This window comes from Dinoponera quadriceps, unplaced genomic scaffold (genome assembly GCF_001313825.1).
Source record: "Dinoponera quadriceps isolate SergipeBrazil2010 unplaced genomic scaffold, ASM131382v1 scaffold717, whole genome shotgun sequence".
NCBI classification, from domain to species: Eukaryota; Metazoa; Arthropoda; class Insecta; order Hymenoptera; family Formicidae; genus Dinoponera; species Dinoponera quadriceps.
In genome coordinates this window covers 2,534,781-2,548,457 of record NW_014555639.1, presented here as the reverse complement: position 1 = coordinate 2,548,457, position 13,677 = coordinate 2,534,781, and the positions used below count along the sequence as shown (strand labels likewise).

Below are 13,677 nucleotides of genomic sequence, written 5' to 3'. Positions count from 1 at the left end.
TAAAAGATATGGTAAACATAAGAATTTATATATATAAATTCTTATGTTTACCATATCTTTTAGTAATGTAAGAATAGACTGTCCGTAGATTTTATTTTGTTAAAAGAAGCATAACAAATTTTTCCAAGAAACATTAAAGTTTTTAATAGTACACTTTAGTCCTGCAAAAATATAAATAGCACTTATAAAATGGAAGGTGATAATAAGGCAGAATATCGATATGTCGATATATTCGGTTACAAAATTCTGTAATATACTTTTAATATATAATACTATAATTTACTATAATTAACTTTTACTATAAAATTCCTTCCGTGATATAATTGTTTTTTCAATTATCAAAGAATTGATTTAACTGCATAAGTAATTCTATCGCATGTGTGTGTGGGGTTGAATGAATCGGAAGATAAATACGATCGATAATGTGTCTTGTTAGCTTTATTATCGTTTCATTAAACTAGATTTTGAGTTTATTTTGCTAAAAAATTTAAGGTAGTTATTTCGCTATATACAGCTCTGAAATTAAATTCTCATTTAATTCAGTTCAAGTTGTTTTGATAGAAGTTCTTTTGTAATGTATCCTCGTATTTTTGTCAACCAACTCGAGACCATACAGTTTCTTCTCACGAAATCGGCAATTAAAATCGATCGACCCAACAAAGAAATTAACTTTTTCGGAGTTAGTGAGAGGAGATTTCAACGAAATTTCAACGAATTTTTACGATTTTCGCGTGAAACCGCAAATTCTCGTTAAAAGGAAACGCGAGATCCAAGATTTACTTTATGATCCTGTCTGCTTTTTTCTTCTTTTGTCATAGATTATTTTGCGCGAGCCTTAAGTAATTGTTTTGTGTAATACGATTCTCGAATAAGCCCGCAGTTTTAACCGTGTTATCAATTCTCCACGGAACTACGTGGTCGTTGGTAAACATTATTTGGCGAGGGAACGGCGCTTCAAAGTCCCGAGATAAATGTCATTACGCTTGTCACGTGCGGCCGCACTTGCTGAAAGAAACAAGCGCGCACAGATGCAGTAGGGGACCTTTTAACCTGTTCGGAATGGTAGCTTTTTCGATTTCGGAACGTCTCACTGACGTTGGTTCTTGCATTGCAGCCGCGTAAGATGGATCCTCGCAATTATGTGGCACATTTTTCCTTTTCTCGAGAAAGACCACACAGCCCGTTGAACTTTGCCGTTGGGTTCGGCCGATATTCACTTTAATTTTGGGTAATGCCGAACTACTTACCCCCGAAGCAAGTTTGACAGTGAGATTCGAGTGTGTCTGATTTGTCGTCGCAAAATGATTTCTCTTTTGTCTTTTCTTTTTTTTGTAATTTAAGTCTCTACAAATTTCTACTGTAGACGTAAGAAAGTGTCGTATCTCCCCCTTTTTTTTTATTATTTAATACATGCCGTACCGCCGTATCGCCGACATAAAATCGTTGAGTATGCTGATGTATCTGGCGCTCTCGGTGCTAAAAGGTCTCGCTCCCCGAAGAACTCTGGTTTTACTGGGTCATGACACTCGATATTCCGTTCTTTCTTCGAGCGAAAATTCCGCGCTTCTTTCTCTGTCGATGATCTCCGATATATACTAGTCTCTTTCGAATGTGTTTTTCGGATTCGTATATCTCTCTCGTCGTTTCTCTCTCTCTCTCTCTCTCTCTCTCTCTTCTATATTTTCGATCATATAATTCTCCGATAGTTCTATAATGTTTGATTATTCAGGTACCTTTACAACTAGTTTTATGCAAAAAACAAATTTGCTTATTAAATAAATAAGTAGGTAAATAATTCTCCTATATGTCAGTGTACACACATCTCTTGATCTAATTGTTCCTCGAGTCGTTACGAATCAGCTGTTGTGAAATTCGAGTAGGTTGCGGAAGACAAATGGGGAAAGTTGCAAACGAAAAATGGGAACAACATTGACCTCGGGACATAAGCGAACGTTTCGTCGTCCCTGTGCGACTTTATTTCACCGGTTGATTTTCCGGTTTCACTTAATCGAGCGACTTCTCTCTCACTTCGCAGGGGCTCGAGGCGACGCTGACTGACAGCAAGAGGAAGTACGGCGACAAGGTGAATGCACTTCTGTCAGCCTGGGAGCATGTCTCCAATTATATTCCTGCGGCACCGCCCGAGGCCACCCAGTCTCTCATAGAATGGGCTCACAGGTGGGTAGTACGCGACCCGCCCTGGCAGCCGCGATTATGTAACCAACCCCCGATCAAAAAGAAAACTCGTCTCATTCTCTCTGTTCCTCTCCCTCTCACGAAATCTCGCAAGGGGCATCTCGTCGTAGTTGGCACCGCTTTTAAAATAACATGTCGGTAAATCTCGGAACTATCCAATATCGCGTCACATTGAACGTATTAAACTATCAATGGTTTGTAAGAGAGTTCTAACATTAAGTAAAATTATCCACTTTTTTTTTTTGAAAAGAAGAAACATTGCATCAGTAAGTTCGGTTCGATTTTTGAGGAAAACTCAATTTTATTGCATTCGTTGGAAGTAAATTATTTATCGAGCCAGCGATCGTCGTCTGCGATTTTTCGCCGACTTACTGACAGCGGAATGTTGTCAGCTTTGTTACTAGTATTACATGCGTCGTTTACTGAAAATCGAACCGAACATTTGGACCGATTTGATAAAATCATATCGTTATTCATCCATTGAGTAACTCGATAAGCTTCGCTTTCAAAACAGCCGTTCGCGATTATATACATTTGTCGTCCAAATTATATTTATTGTTCTGCGTCTGTCGTCACTTCGCATTAGGAAGGTATTTCCGCATGCATATGACCCATTTAGCGTGCTGTATACATACCCGAGCGTTTTTGTCTCTCCCACTGCTAGGTGAGACTTTTTTTTTGGTACAAAGGTAGCGCGAAACGAGTTTCGATGTAACAGCGTCGTTCTACGGCGGATGAACGTGACGGGAGGTAGAAAAAGCCAGAAGGGGTAAGAGAGAGTGAGAGGAAGAGGGTTAGTGGGTGTGTGTGCGGGGGGAGGGGGGACTGACGGCGTTGAGAGTAATGAATCTGCACGTACGTAGCGCCGTCATACAAACGATCCTGGAATTTTGAATAGCAATGCGACGCAAATTCACGTTAACGTGACGGGTATACAACCGAGGGACCTTGTACATGGGGTGATACGAAAAGGGTGCGCACCAGAATATCATTCNTTTTTTTTTTTTTTTTTTTTTTTTTACCGACATCTAATTAACGAGTCGCGTGATGTTATTCTCGGTGAGTCCAAAAGATACACGTAAACAAGTAACTTTTGCTTATTGATTAACCTCTTCGGGAGTATTGACACATATGTTTAAATACGTTCAATTTTTTCTCTCCAATTCGAACATTGTCAATCAAATATAACGAACGTTATTGTGAATAAATATTCACCACAAAATCCCGCATAAGAGAAATCTCGTCACATGATTAACAAATATCGCAAATATATTATGTTTAAAGTTAAATTTTTTCTCCTAATTTCAGACACTCGGAAAAAATATAATAAGATAAATGACAGCTATACGAATTTTGTGTGCGGGATTAATGCTTATAGTATTTAATAAACTATTTTATTTTATAGTGATTGCAACTAAATCTAGTTACGTGATAACTATAATTCTCGACAATTATAGTTTATGCTACGTTACATGATTCAATTGCAATGACTATAAAATAGTTTGTTAAACTGTAGGCATTAATTTTACATATAATACTCGTGTATAATTGTCACTTTTCTAGTTGTCACGACCATATATTTTTCTTTGAATGTGTAATCAATTCGACCCTGAAAGGATTGGTCTAAGTCAAGCGTTAAAAATTAAGCTTAAGTAACGCGGAATTTTCAAGTTCTCTTGTTCGAAGTCTTCCGTGAAATTTCGAGGGAAGCTCCCTTCTTTGAATGTCGGATCTTCAATGCGGAGGCGCAATAGCCGTCGTGATTGCAAACACAGGATGCTCGCGAAAACAAGTTGTCCGGACAAACACGCGTGCCCCTCGCGATGCATTCGTTCACGTTGTCCTTCTTTGTTGTTGCACAGACATACGTTGACACTGGTATTGCGCGGGGAGTGGCCCAAGTTGGCACCCGTTACCAAAACGCACCTCTGCGTGACGTTGCAGAAGTGTGTGTCTCACTTAGCGCAACACCCCGTTGTACCCAGGTGTACCGCCTTGTTAGCGCTGGTGCACAACCCATGGACGCATCCTGTCCTCGACAGCATACTTAACGGCCAACCGGATTCCGAACATGAGGAGGGTAAGATGAGACCAAGTATTTCTATAATTCTATTTTGATTATAATATTAATTCTGTAACTCAGTCACTTATACCGGTTTGTGTGTACAATTGTGCATTATGACAAAGTCGTATCAGCCCTTGTAATCTCTTGTTACAAAATTCGACAGCTATCAGTTGCGCGAGCCAATTAAAAAATTATAATAAAGTTATGTCAAGTATGTAGTTTATATGTATAAATAAATTATCAAAATTATTGCTATAGAATCGTTGTAAATAATCGATAAGTAATTTTATTTCCGTGATAATCATGTTCGGATATTTGGTCGGGGAAATTTAGCAATCGGGGGGAGGAGGAAGGGGCAAATATTTTAGTTCATCCTGATATTGGTTTATCCGTGCACTTCAAAATTTTTATTTGTGAAATAATTCAAAAATGTTTCACATTTTTTACGTGTTAACAATACGTTCTTATACACTTTAGCTTCCGATTAACTATATAATTAGACCATTAAATATCATGTATTTTACTTTATAAACATTAAGAAATCTCGAGCTTGCGTCGTTGGACGTCTGGGACATTTACGAAGATAATGAAAATTAGGAAAACCGGACGCTGAGGCATTGAATGTGCTTTCAGAATTCTGTTGTTCGGAGAAAGGTGAACTGCTGACCATGAGACTGAAGATACTCTGCGAGGACCGCTGCGAGGACATAGCGGTGCGCCTCGCCGCTGCGTGCGTACGCTCCCTCAGACGAAGCGATCAGCTGCGGTCGCTCTCGGAGTCTTATCACGTTCACTATATGATCGACGTGTACATTGTCCTCTTGTACAAATTGAAACGCACGCAAGATATTTTCGCTCAAGTAAGTATCGACATGTGAACGTCACATTACAGCTTCCGTATCGATGTTTATTTATTTATACGAGAATACCCATTATATAGCATACGAGCTATACTAATTAGTAGTGTACTCATTAATATTCGCATAGTGGTGTGCTCATTAATATTCGCTTAAATCTAAAATGTCTCATAAGGTGACTCTAAAAAATCGTGGTAAAAGATTATGCTCACATGGAGTATGTTGTTAAGTATATCGTTAAGTTTGTTTGTCGAACCATGAAAGAATTCGATAAAATAACAATGATATTTTGAAAGTATTGATGAATCACTAGGAGAAACAGAATTATATGACTCGCTCGATTCTCTAAGAGGAGAGTATTCTTATCAAAAACACCAGATTATCTTGAGTCATGTCATTTGTTTATCAAAAACTTGAGAGAGAAGGCTAATACAGTCACGAAACTCAAAGAACATTCATAACACTTTGACTTGGTAGCGATTTTAGTAAAATTAACCGCTGACGCATACTCGTCGACACATGAGCGCGCTTAAATGGTTAACATATAACATTCAGCCTTTTAAGGGGTTTTTCTTCAAATTTTAGTCAAGCTAACGACGATTTACTCAGCCGACATAGCTGGACATTGTCAGCATGAAAAAGTAAATGACAGTTTGCTGGAATTGCTGTTGGCAAATTAATCATCAATTAGATTAATCGGAGTTTGGAGAGAGCCACCCTTAAGCAAGCAAAATCGCGACAGTCTCGAAAGATAGATTTTGCCGTCGCGACTGACGGCATGTCACACGCGTGCGAGTCACCGTGCTGGAATTCAACAACTTCGCTTTGTTGCAGTTAAAATTAATGGATCTCAATGACGGTCTTGAATTGGTCCAGAGGCTCAGCGGTGAGAAGCCAACGAAATATGGAACGGCGCGCGTTTGGAGAAATTCGATAAAGGCCGCGGAATTGGTGGCACAATATCTCGTTACTGCTGGGATGGTTCGACCAGTATCGGAAACTGGAGCGAATATTTTGGAACAGATCTTGAACTCTTGGGCGTTGCTCCATGCAAAATTGAAAGACGTCGCGCCTACTTTAGCCGGCATGATTAGAAAATTAATCGAACCCGCGGAGAGTGCTCAACATATTTATATCTTCTGTGCAGTACTTGTAAAACATGTAAGTAGATATATTTAAAGGGTCAAATATTTAGCAAATTTAAGGTATATATATATATATATAATTTTTTTTTCTCATCTTTATTATTATTAAAATAATTAATGTTTGATTACATGTATAATTGGCAATCTTAATGTCGCTGTTACATCTGATTAGAAGTATTAATTGTGTATCAGAAATAACAAACTACCGATGTGAGAATCACAATACAATGTATGAAGAGGTCGATCTTTTTTTTTTTTTGTAATTACAGTTTGGCGACAGTATAAAACCTTTAGTGGTCGAACTTTACATCAGAGCGTTGACGGCGGACATGAACGAGTTGGAGAATCAAAAGGCGAAGTCGGACAAGGACAAAGTGCGCGAGACCGCGAAACGTCTGAGCACGCAATTTCTCAAATTGGCAGACGTAGTTGACAGCAATATCGGCATCGCGAGGGAGTGCGTTCTGACGGCTTTCTCCTTGCACCCTACCAGAACCTGTTACGACAGAATAAAGGAATTTGCAGTGGCGTGCGGGAAAGTGAAGAAGAATGGCGTTTCGCATATCACCGCTTTCGAGGAAGCGCAGATGAAGAAAAAGATGGTAGTAGAGGAAAGTCTCTCCGCCGCGTTGAAGAAGCAGTCGATGGACGACGACAGGCAGACATTCTCGGGCTCAACGGAAGTTCAACAACCGTCGCAGGATTCGAGCATCAGCACGACGGAGGAGGACTTCCAAAGCGGTCAGGTGACGTTCGAGCACACGGATGAGCTGTTGAAGAGCTTGCTGTCGAAACGAATGCCCGAGGCCCCGGCAATAGAAAGGTGTCCGTTGCATCCGAGGTGCGACGGGCCGCGAGAACTCAGCGAGATCTGCGGTGAGTTCGGCCAAGAGCGGAACATGTCAACGCCGGTGGACGGCGGCGTTGACGGCGACGGCGAGGGCGGCGGCGGTAACGTGGAGAGAACGTTGGACGCACTGATACTGATAAAAGGCGACGCGGTGACCGGCTCGGCCAACTACGACGAGACGTCCGCGCCCAGTCAGGTATTGGACGGCGAAACGCTCGGCCTGTCGCGACAGCTGTGCGACGATCTGGCCGTGGTGCTGAGCAGTCCGCGCTACCACATGCTCAGCTGGGTGCTGGACTGGAAGGAACTGAAGGGCCTGTGCGAGCGTTATCTGGACAACGCGGAGGAGATGCGCTACACGAACAAGGAGCTCAAGTACCTGAACATCGACTACTCGCAGTTCAAAGACTGGCCGTTGGAGGAAGACACGAAGGACATGTTTTTCGGCATCGAGAAGGGCTACGAGCAGTGGGTGGACCCGCCGTCCGACAATTCCGAGCAATTCGGCAGCTTCCAGCCGGCCGGCGGCTACAAACGCTCGTCGACGCGGCGCAGTATAGACGACACCACGGACTCCGACAGCGGCAGTATATTGCGCGTGCGACGCACCGGCCGGGCTCGCAAGGTCCTGCGACTGGAGTCGTCCGAGAGCGACTGCGACAGCGCCGAGCGCAAGCCAAAGCACCTTAGGAATAGGATCAGCTCGGTGTCGGACAGCGACAGCAACACGCAGGACAGCCAGACCGACAGCCTCGGCAGCGACGGCTGCCGGCTCGAGACCAAGAAGAAGCCCAACAAGCCCGGCAAGGAGTCCGCGAAGAAGCGGCCCAAGTCGTCCAAGCTCACCGTCGAGTCCATGTCGCATTTTCACATGCTGGTGAACGAGGACGCGCGGCGCACCAGCGCCCACGAGGACGCCAGCGGGTCCGACGTCAGCAGCAACGACATCATCACCCTCTTCTCCGCGGACATGGACGAGAACAAGCGCGAGACGATCAAGGGCTCGGCCTACACCGCCGCGGCGCCGTTGATCATCACCGAGAGGCGGAGCGACCCGGCGGTCCTCAAGTCCCTGCGGATGTTCAGGCCGCAGAACTCGAAGAAACCGCCGCGGATCGCGCAGCTGCTGCAGCAGAAGAACCTGATGAACAAGAGCAAGGACAACGACGAGCACCACCACCAGCAGCAGCAGGCGGCCGTGAAATTCGCGCCGATGCTCAGCACGCTCAATCTGAACCCGAAGATCGTGCTGACGCGCGCCGACGAGGTCGGCAAGCGCGCCAAGAAGCCGCCACAGCGGCTGAGCAGCGGCGACATCACCAGCGAACTCATCAACATACAGAAGACGATGCCGTATAACAAGAGCGTAATGACGACGTATCAGAAACAAACGACCGGCAAGAGCAGCAACAACGCCAGCGGCAAGAACGACCTGGGCTGCCCGGTGGTGGTGGACGGCCGGCGCGACCATCATCTCGTCAAGTCCAACTTGGGTAAGACCAAGTTTGATATTCTCGCGCAGGCCGTTAGGGATTCCGATATATTGGCTAAGAACGTGCCGGGTTTGAATTCGTTGGACATGATGGTGCCGCCGAGGATGCGTCCTACGGTGAACATTGTGCAGCTGTCCAGGAGTGTACCGCAGAGCCCGAGCTCGGCGGCGGCGGCGGCGGCTGCGGCTATCAACAGCGGCAACACGCCGCCACGACCGACGCGCACTCCCAGCGTGGCCGGTAGCAGCAGCAGCAGCAGCAGCAGCAGCAGCAGCAGCATACAGCTACCGGGCACGCCGTCCTCCGGCGGTCACGACAGCGGCGTCGGTATGAGCCCGGCCGGCCAGACGCCGCCGCCGAGGTCGTCGCATCTGCCGGACGTCGGCGAGGAGGCCAATCAGCCGCCGGACGTGTCGACTCCTAACAACGCGTCTTCCTCCTCGGCGCACCATCTCACCGACGCCGCCGAGCCGTCGAATCCGCGCGCGATCCGGCGCGCCAGTCAGCAATCGCCGAAAAAGTCGTCACCCTCCTCACCGGGCACCGCCGCGACTATCGCGACGACGACTATGACGACAACGACCACGACGACCGCTCTGGGAGTGGTGACGTCCGTCACCAGCTCGTCAGAGTCGGTCAAGGTCATCTGCAAGCCGGACGGCAGTTACCAGATCACCGCCCTCAATCCGAACCTCGTGTCGAATCAGAGAAACCTCTTAGCGTTGCAGAGCCTAGACGACGCGGGCTTTGCCGCGCGGCAACAACCGGCGGCGGCGTCCAACAGGAACGCCTACGACCACCGGACGACGCTGAGCGGCGCCGTCAAGACCGGCCAGAACGCCGTTCTGCCCAAGTTTCAGCAGGCCTTTCGCAAGACCATCTACACCGGTCTGTCGACGGACACGGCGACGGAGACGCAACTGAGCGTCCAGCAGACGACCACCGCGCAGAAGACGGCGAATCTCTCCAAGGCGGTGCAGACGTCCAGCAGTCAGCAGCAGACCGGCTCTGTCAACGTACAGTCCATTTCCGCCGCCAATATCTCGAATTTGCAGCTGCCGAGTGGCGGACCGATACTCAACATCGTGCAGAACAACAGCGCGAACGCCAGCCCGAACGCCGCCAATCAGGCGCTCACGCAACTCGTGCAGAACGCCAGCTCGCAGGGCGTCATATACACGCACAAGGTGATCGCCGCCGGTAACAATCCTAACCAGTTCAACATCATACCGGCGATATCGCACGCCAACTCGATACCGTCCGGCAGAACCCCGGTGGTCAAACTGAACATCATTCGCGCACCGTTGAGGCAGCAGAATCTCGCGGGAACCACCATCCAGGCTGTGTTGGCGCCGAGATTGCAACAGCAGCAGCCTGTCCGAGCAGCGGACAATCTGATCGGTTCCGCGATGGAGGTGAACAACCAGGTGAGCTCGACGACTCTCGAGCAACTGCGAGAGTTCGAGAGTGTGCTGGAGCAGGTGAAGGAGAGGAGTATTCAGCCGATCCACCAGCAGCAACCACCGGTCGTCACAACCACGACGACCGTGCAGACGCAGACCACCGCGCAGCAGAGCGCTCAGACGACGAAACAGCAGATGGCCGTGAGCGCGTTGGCGCAGCAGCTGATGATGCCGGCGCAGTCGCCTAGCGGCAACAATGACTTCTCCAGCAACGGCGGCACATTCCAGCAAGAATCCGTGTTCTCGCCGAAAGTCTCCCTGGCCTACGCGAATCCGAGCGGCGGCTCGACCGTCAAGCTGGCGGCGGCCAACTCCACGACCACACCGGTGGTCGTAGTCACCAGCTATTGTCAACCGGCGGCGTCGCCCGCGCTGAGCGTCACCTCGCAGAGCTCGTCGAGCCCGTGCGTGACCCCGGCACCGGCGCCTATCCCCTCGGCCGGCAAAACGCCACCGACGCCGCCCTCCTCGGCCGCCGTGAAGAACGTGAAGAAGTCGACGCCGAAGACGGTGAAGACCAACACCACCAACAACACCTCCAAGGCGTCGCCGATACCGAAGCCGCAGCAGAAGCCGCAGGAGGACGAGCAGACCGCCCAGCGGATCTACGCGATCCTCGACGAGTACGCGGAGCAACTGAGGAACTCGCCCGACCTGAACAACAAGCCGGCGCCCAGGAGAAGGTCCAACCCGCCGACCAACCCGAGCCAGACGTCCAAGCGGAAGAAGTCCAACTCGAACAAGAACAAGCCGGTGGGTCAGCAGACGTCGTCGGAGCTGAGCCCGAGCACGGACGACCTCGGCAGAACCATGGGCAGCGAGGACTCCTCGAGCGGCATCCTCCACGTGCAGGACAGCCCGGCCAGCTTCTCCGCGCCGGAGGAACCGCCGGTCAGCGTCGCGGAGGCCGCGGCGGAGGTGCGGACGAGCGACTCGAACGACGGCGTCGAGCTGAACGTGAAGCGGCGGAACCTTATCTTCGCGGAGCCGGGCTCGGGCCAGCCGCGCACGGTGATCGTGCAGGAGGCGCTGCAGACCGGCTCGGTCAGCGTCAGCGAGGCCCTGGCTTCCGTCACGGGCAAGATGGCCGGCGCGGCGGTGCTGATGCCGACGAATCTCCTGCTGCCGCTGATGAAGGGCACTCAACAGTTCACCGTGGTGTCCGGTTCCACCAAGCTGGTGGCGATGCCGACGACGGTGCGCGCCACCGCGGGCAGCAACGCCACCATGTCGAACGCCTTGGTGCTGCAGTCCTTCCTCAATCAGGGCACCAAGCTGATCACCCCGCAGGCCCAGGTCAAACAGATGAAACTGCCGCCCACTCTGCAGACTCTGTCGAACAGCCAGGCGCTGAGCGCGCAGGCCGCCTCCGTGGTGATTTCGCAGTCCGGAAGCGCGCAGTTCGAGACGACGACGACGACGACGACGACGACGACGACGGTGGCGGCGCCGCCGCCGCCGCCACCGCCGCCGCCGTCGTCGTCGTCGTCGTCAGAGAAGCCCACTATCATCAGTGACATACTATTGAAGAATGACACTGTGGTCAGCAGCACCGGCGGGATGTCGGTCGACTCGGCGACAAACTCCGCCACCATCGTGGTGAACAAGAGCAGTCCCACCATCAGTCTCGTTTCCCGAAGCATCAACGAGATCGCGGACAACCAGCAGATATGTGGCGTCATCACCAGCAATCCGAATCTGCAGAGCACGAGGCTGTTCAACTCGAACATACACAAACTGTCGACGCCCGCCACCCTAAAGGCGGACAACGTGGTGTGCATCGCGCCGGCTAGCACCGCCATAGCCTCGCCGGAAAAGAAGTCGCCTCAGGACGGTCAGATTCACACGGAGAAATCGATGTCTGTGCAATCTACGGCCGGCACCATCGCGGCGCTCTCTTTCGGCTCGCAGACCGACGTCAATGCCATTCTGAACGACGGTCAGCAGCAACACAAAGACACAAAGGAGACGTCCACCGAGATCACGTCCGCCAACAAAATCGTTTCCCCGAAAACGGTAAAGAGAAAACTCGAGGACAGTATTGGTATGCAGGAAAGTGCGCCGAGAACTTTGATCCCCACGAACATTGCCACGTCGTTACAAAATAATACGAAAATTGGTAAGGGCTCACGACACACGTAGTGGAAAATGTTTTGCGTCTTTCACACGGCCGTTCATCATTCGGTTTTGCACATTCTTTGTACCTACACTGTGTGTGTGTGCCAGCTACAACTGCCTGTTGTTTTCGTTGTCGTCATTAGTCGATCGCACCTTACACGTAGGAGGAGTGACTCTTTCCCCCCCCCCCCTTGATTATTTATTTGTCATTATTGTTATTATCTCCATTATTATTACCGCTATTGCTGTGTTTGTTTCTAGATCGTTGATTTTTGTTATCATTATAGTTGCAGATGTGAAATAAAAACGGGTCCAAGTGCTCACACTCGCGGATGCTTAGTGGTCGTTCTTTTTACCTCGACGAAGTTTCGCAACGCATCTTGCACTCGATAGGAGAATTCATTTTTCAGTCATCCTCGGGAGATACATTTCCCCATTGGATGTGTTGCAACAGTCGTCGAGATAAAAGAGCAGCTTTTAAACATCCGATAAACAACGAACACAAGCAGTGCAAGTAACAGTACAAATAACAGTGAGACTATGAAATAATGTGTTTCTGAATACAAATTAATCTCGTTCTCGGCACTTTGCCCCGTTTTCAGTTAAAATCAACCATTTATTGACGATTGAATCTTATGGAAAATTTTGTATACGTTACTTTAGAGTAGATTACACGCTACGTAAATACCGTAAATATCATTTATCGCGGATATTGCGACATCGACCGACTACTCGCCGTCAACTAATTCCTCGTCCGTTATTCTTCTCGTAGATTCCGTGTCTCCGATTACTTCGACGAGCAAACAGCCGGCCGTTATCGACAACACATTTTTGGTGACTGGCGGCCCGAGCAGTTCGGACAGCCAGGAATCACCGGTGCAACAGTCCACCGAGACGATCGATAGGTCGTGCAAGGTCGGCAACGGGCTGCTGTACGGAAACGCGCGCTTGCAGGAAGCCTGGGAGCCGGAGGGGAAGGTGTCACCGGACACGCCGTGGAGATATGTTCCCACGTCGATGAACACGTTGAGCAACGATTCGTTGAAAGTATATTCCAGGTAGCTGCGATTGCCTTCACGCAAGCGTATATCATTCATTTCGAGCATATTATGAAAATGTCGAATCTCTCTTGGAATGTTAATCTCTTCAGGGATGATGAGTCGTGTGATTGGAAAGAAATGACCGATTTAATCTTCAGGGAAATAATAATATGGCACATCTCTCTCTCTCTCTCTCTATCAGTCATAAAGCAAGATTTATCTTTGCCTTATCGCATGGAATTTTGTGAATATTTATGTGAATATTTATTGTGTGAATATTTATTCACGGCAATGTTTGTTTTATTTTCGTCGACAACATTTGTCCGAGAAATTAACATGTTACTGTTGGTTGACGTTTGCCGGGATGCGTTTACTATCCCTGAAAAGGTTAACGTCGCAAGGCCCCAAAGTTCTTATCTATCTCTGCAACTTGTAATAGCTGTGAAAAGA

General features: G+C 48.5%; 1 protein-coding gene across 3 annotated transcripts in view; it reads left to right on the top strand.

Annotated features, from left to right (window-relative positions):
• LOC106745001 (serine-rich adhesin for platelets-like) overlaps nucleotides 1–13,677 on the top strand; it is a 63,456-nt gene that overhangs the window by 40,801 nt on the left and 8,978 nt on the right. For all 3 annotated transcript variants that reach the window (XM_014620198.1, XM_014620199.1, XM_014620200.1), the window contains 6 exons: nucleotides 2,036–2,178; nucleotides 4,059–4,276; nucleotides 4,895–5,121; nucleotides 5,953–6,279; nucleotides 6,533–12,188; nucleotides 12,960–13,245. In XM_014620198.1, coding sequence (XP_014475684.1) covers nucleotides 2,036–2,178; nucleotides 4,059–4,276; nucleotides 4,895–5,121; nucleotides 5,953–6,279; nucleotides 6,533–12,188; nucleotides 12,960–13,245 — 6,857 coding nt within the window. The remainder of the gene's footprint in view (nucleotides 1–2,035; nucleotides 2,179–4,058; nucleotides 4,277–4,894; nucleotides 5,122–5,952; nucleotides 6,280–6,532; nucleotides 12,189–12,959; nucleotides 13,246–13,677) is intronic.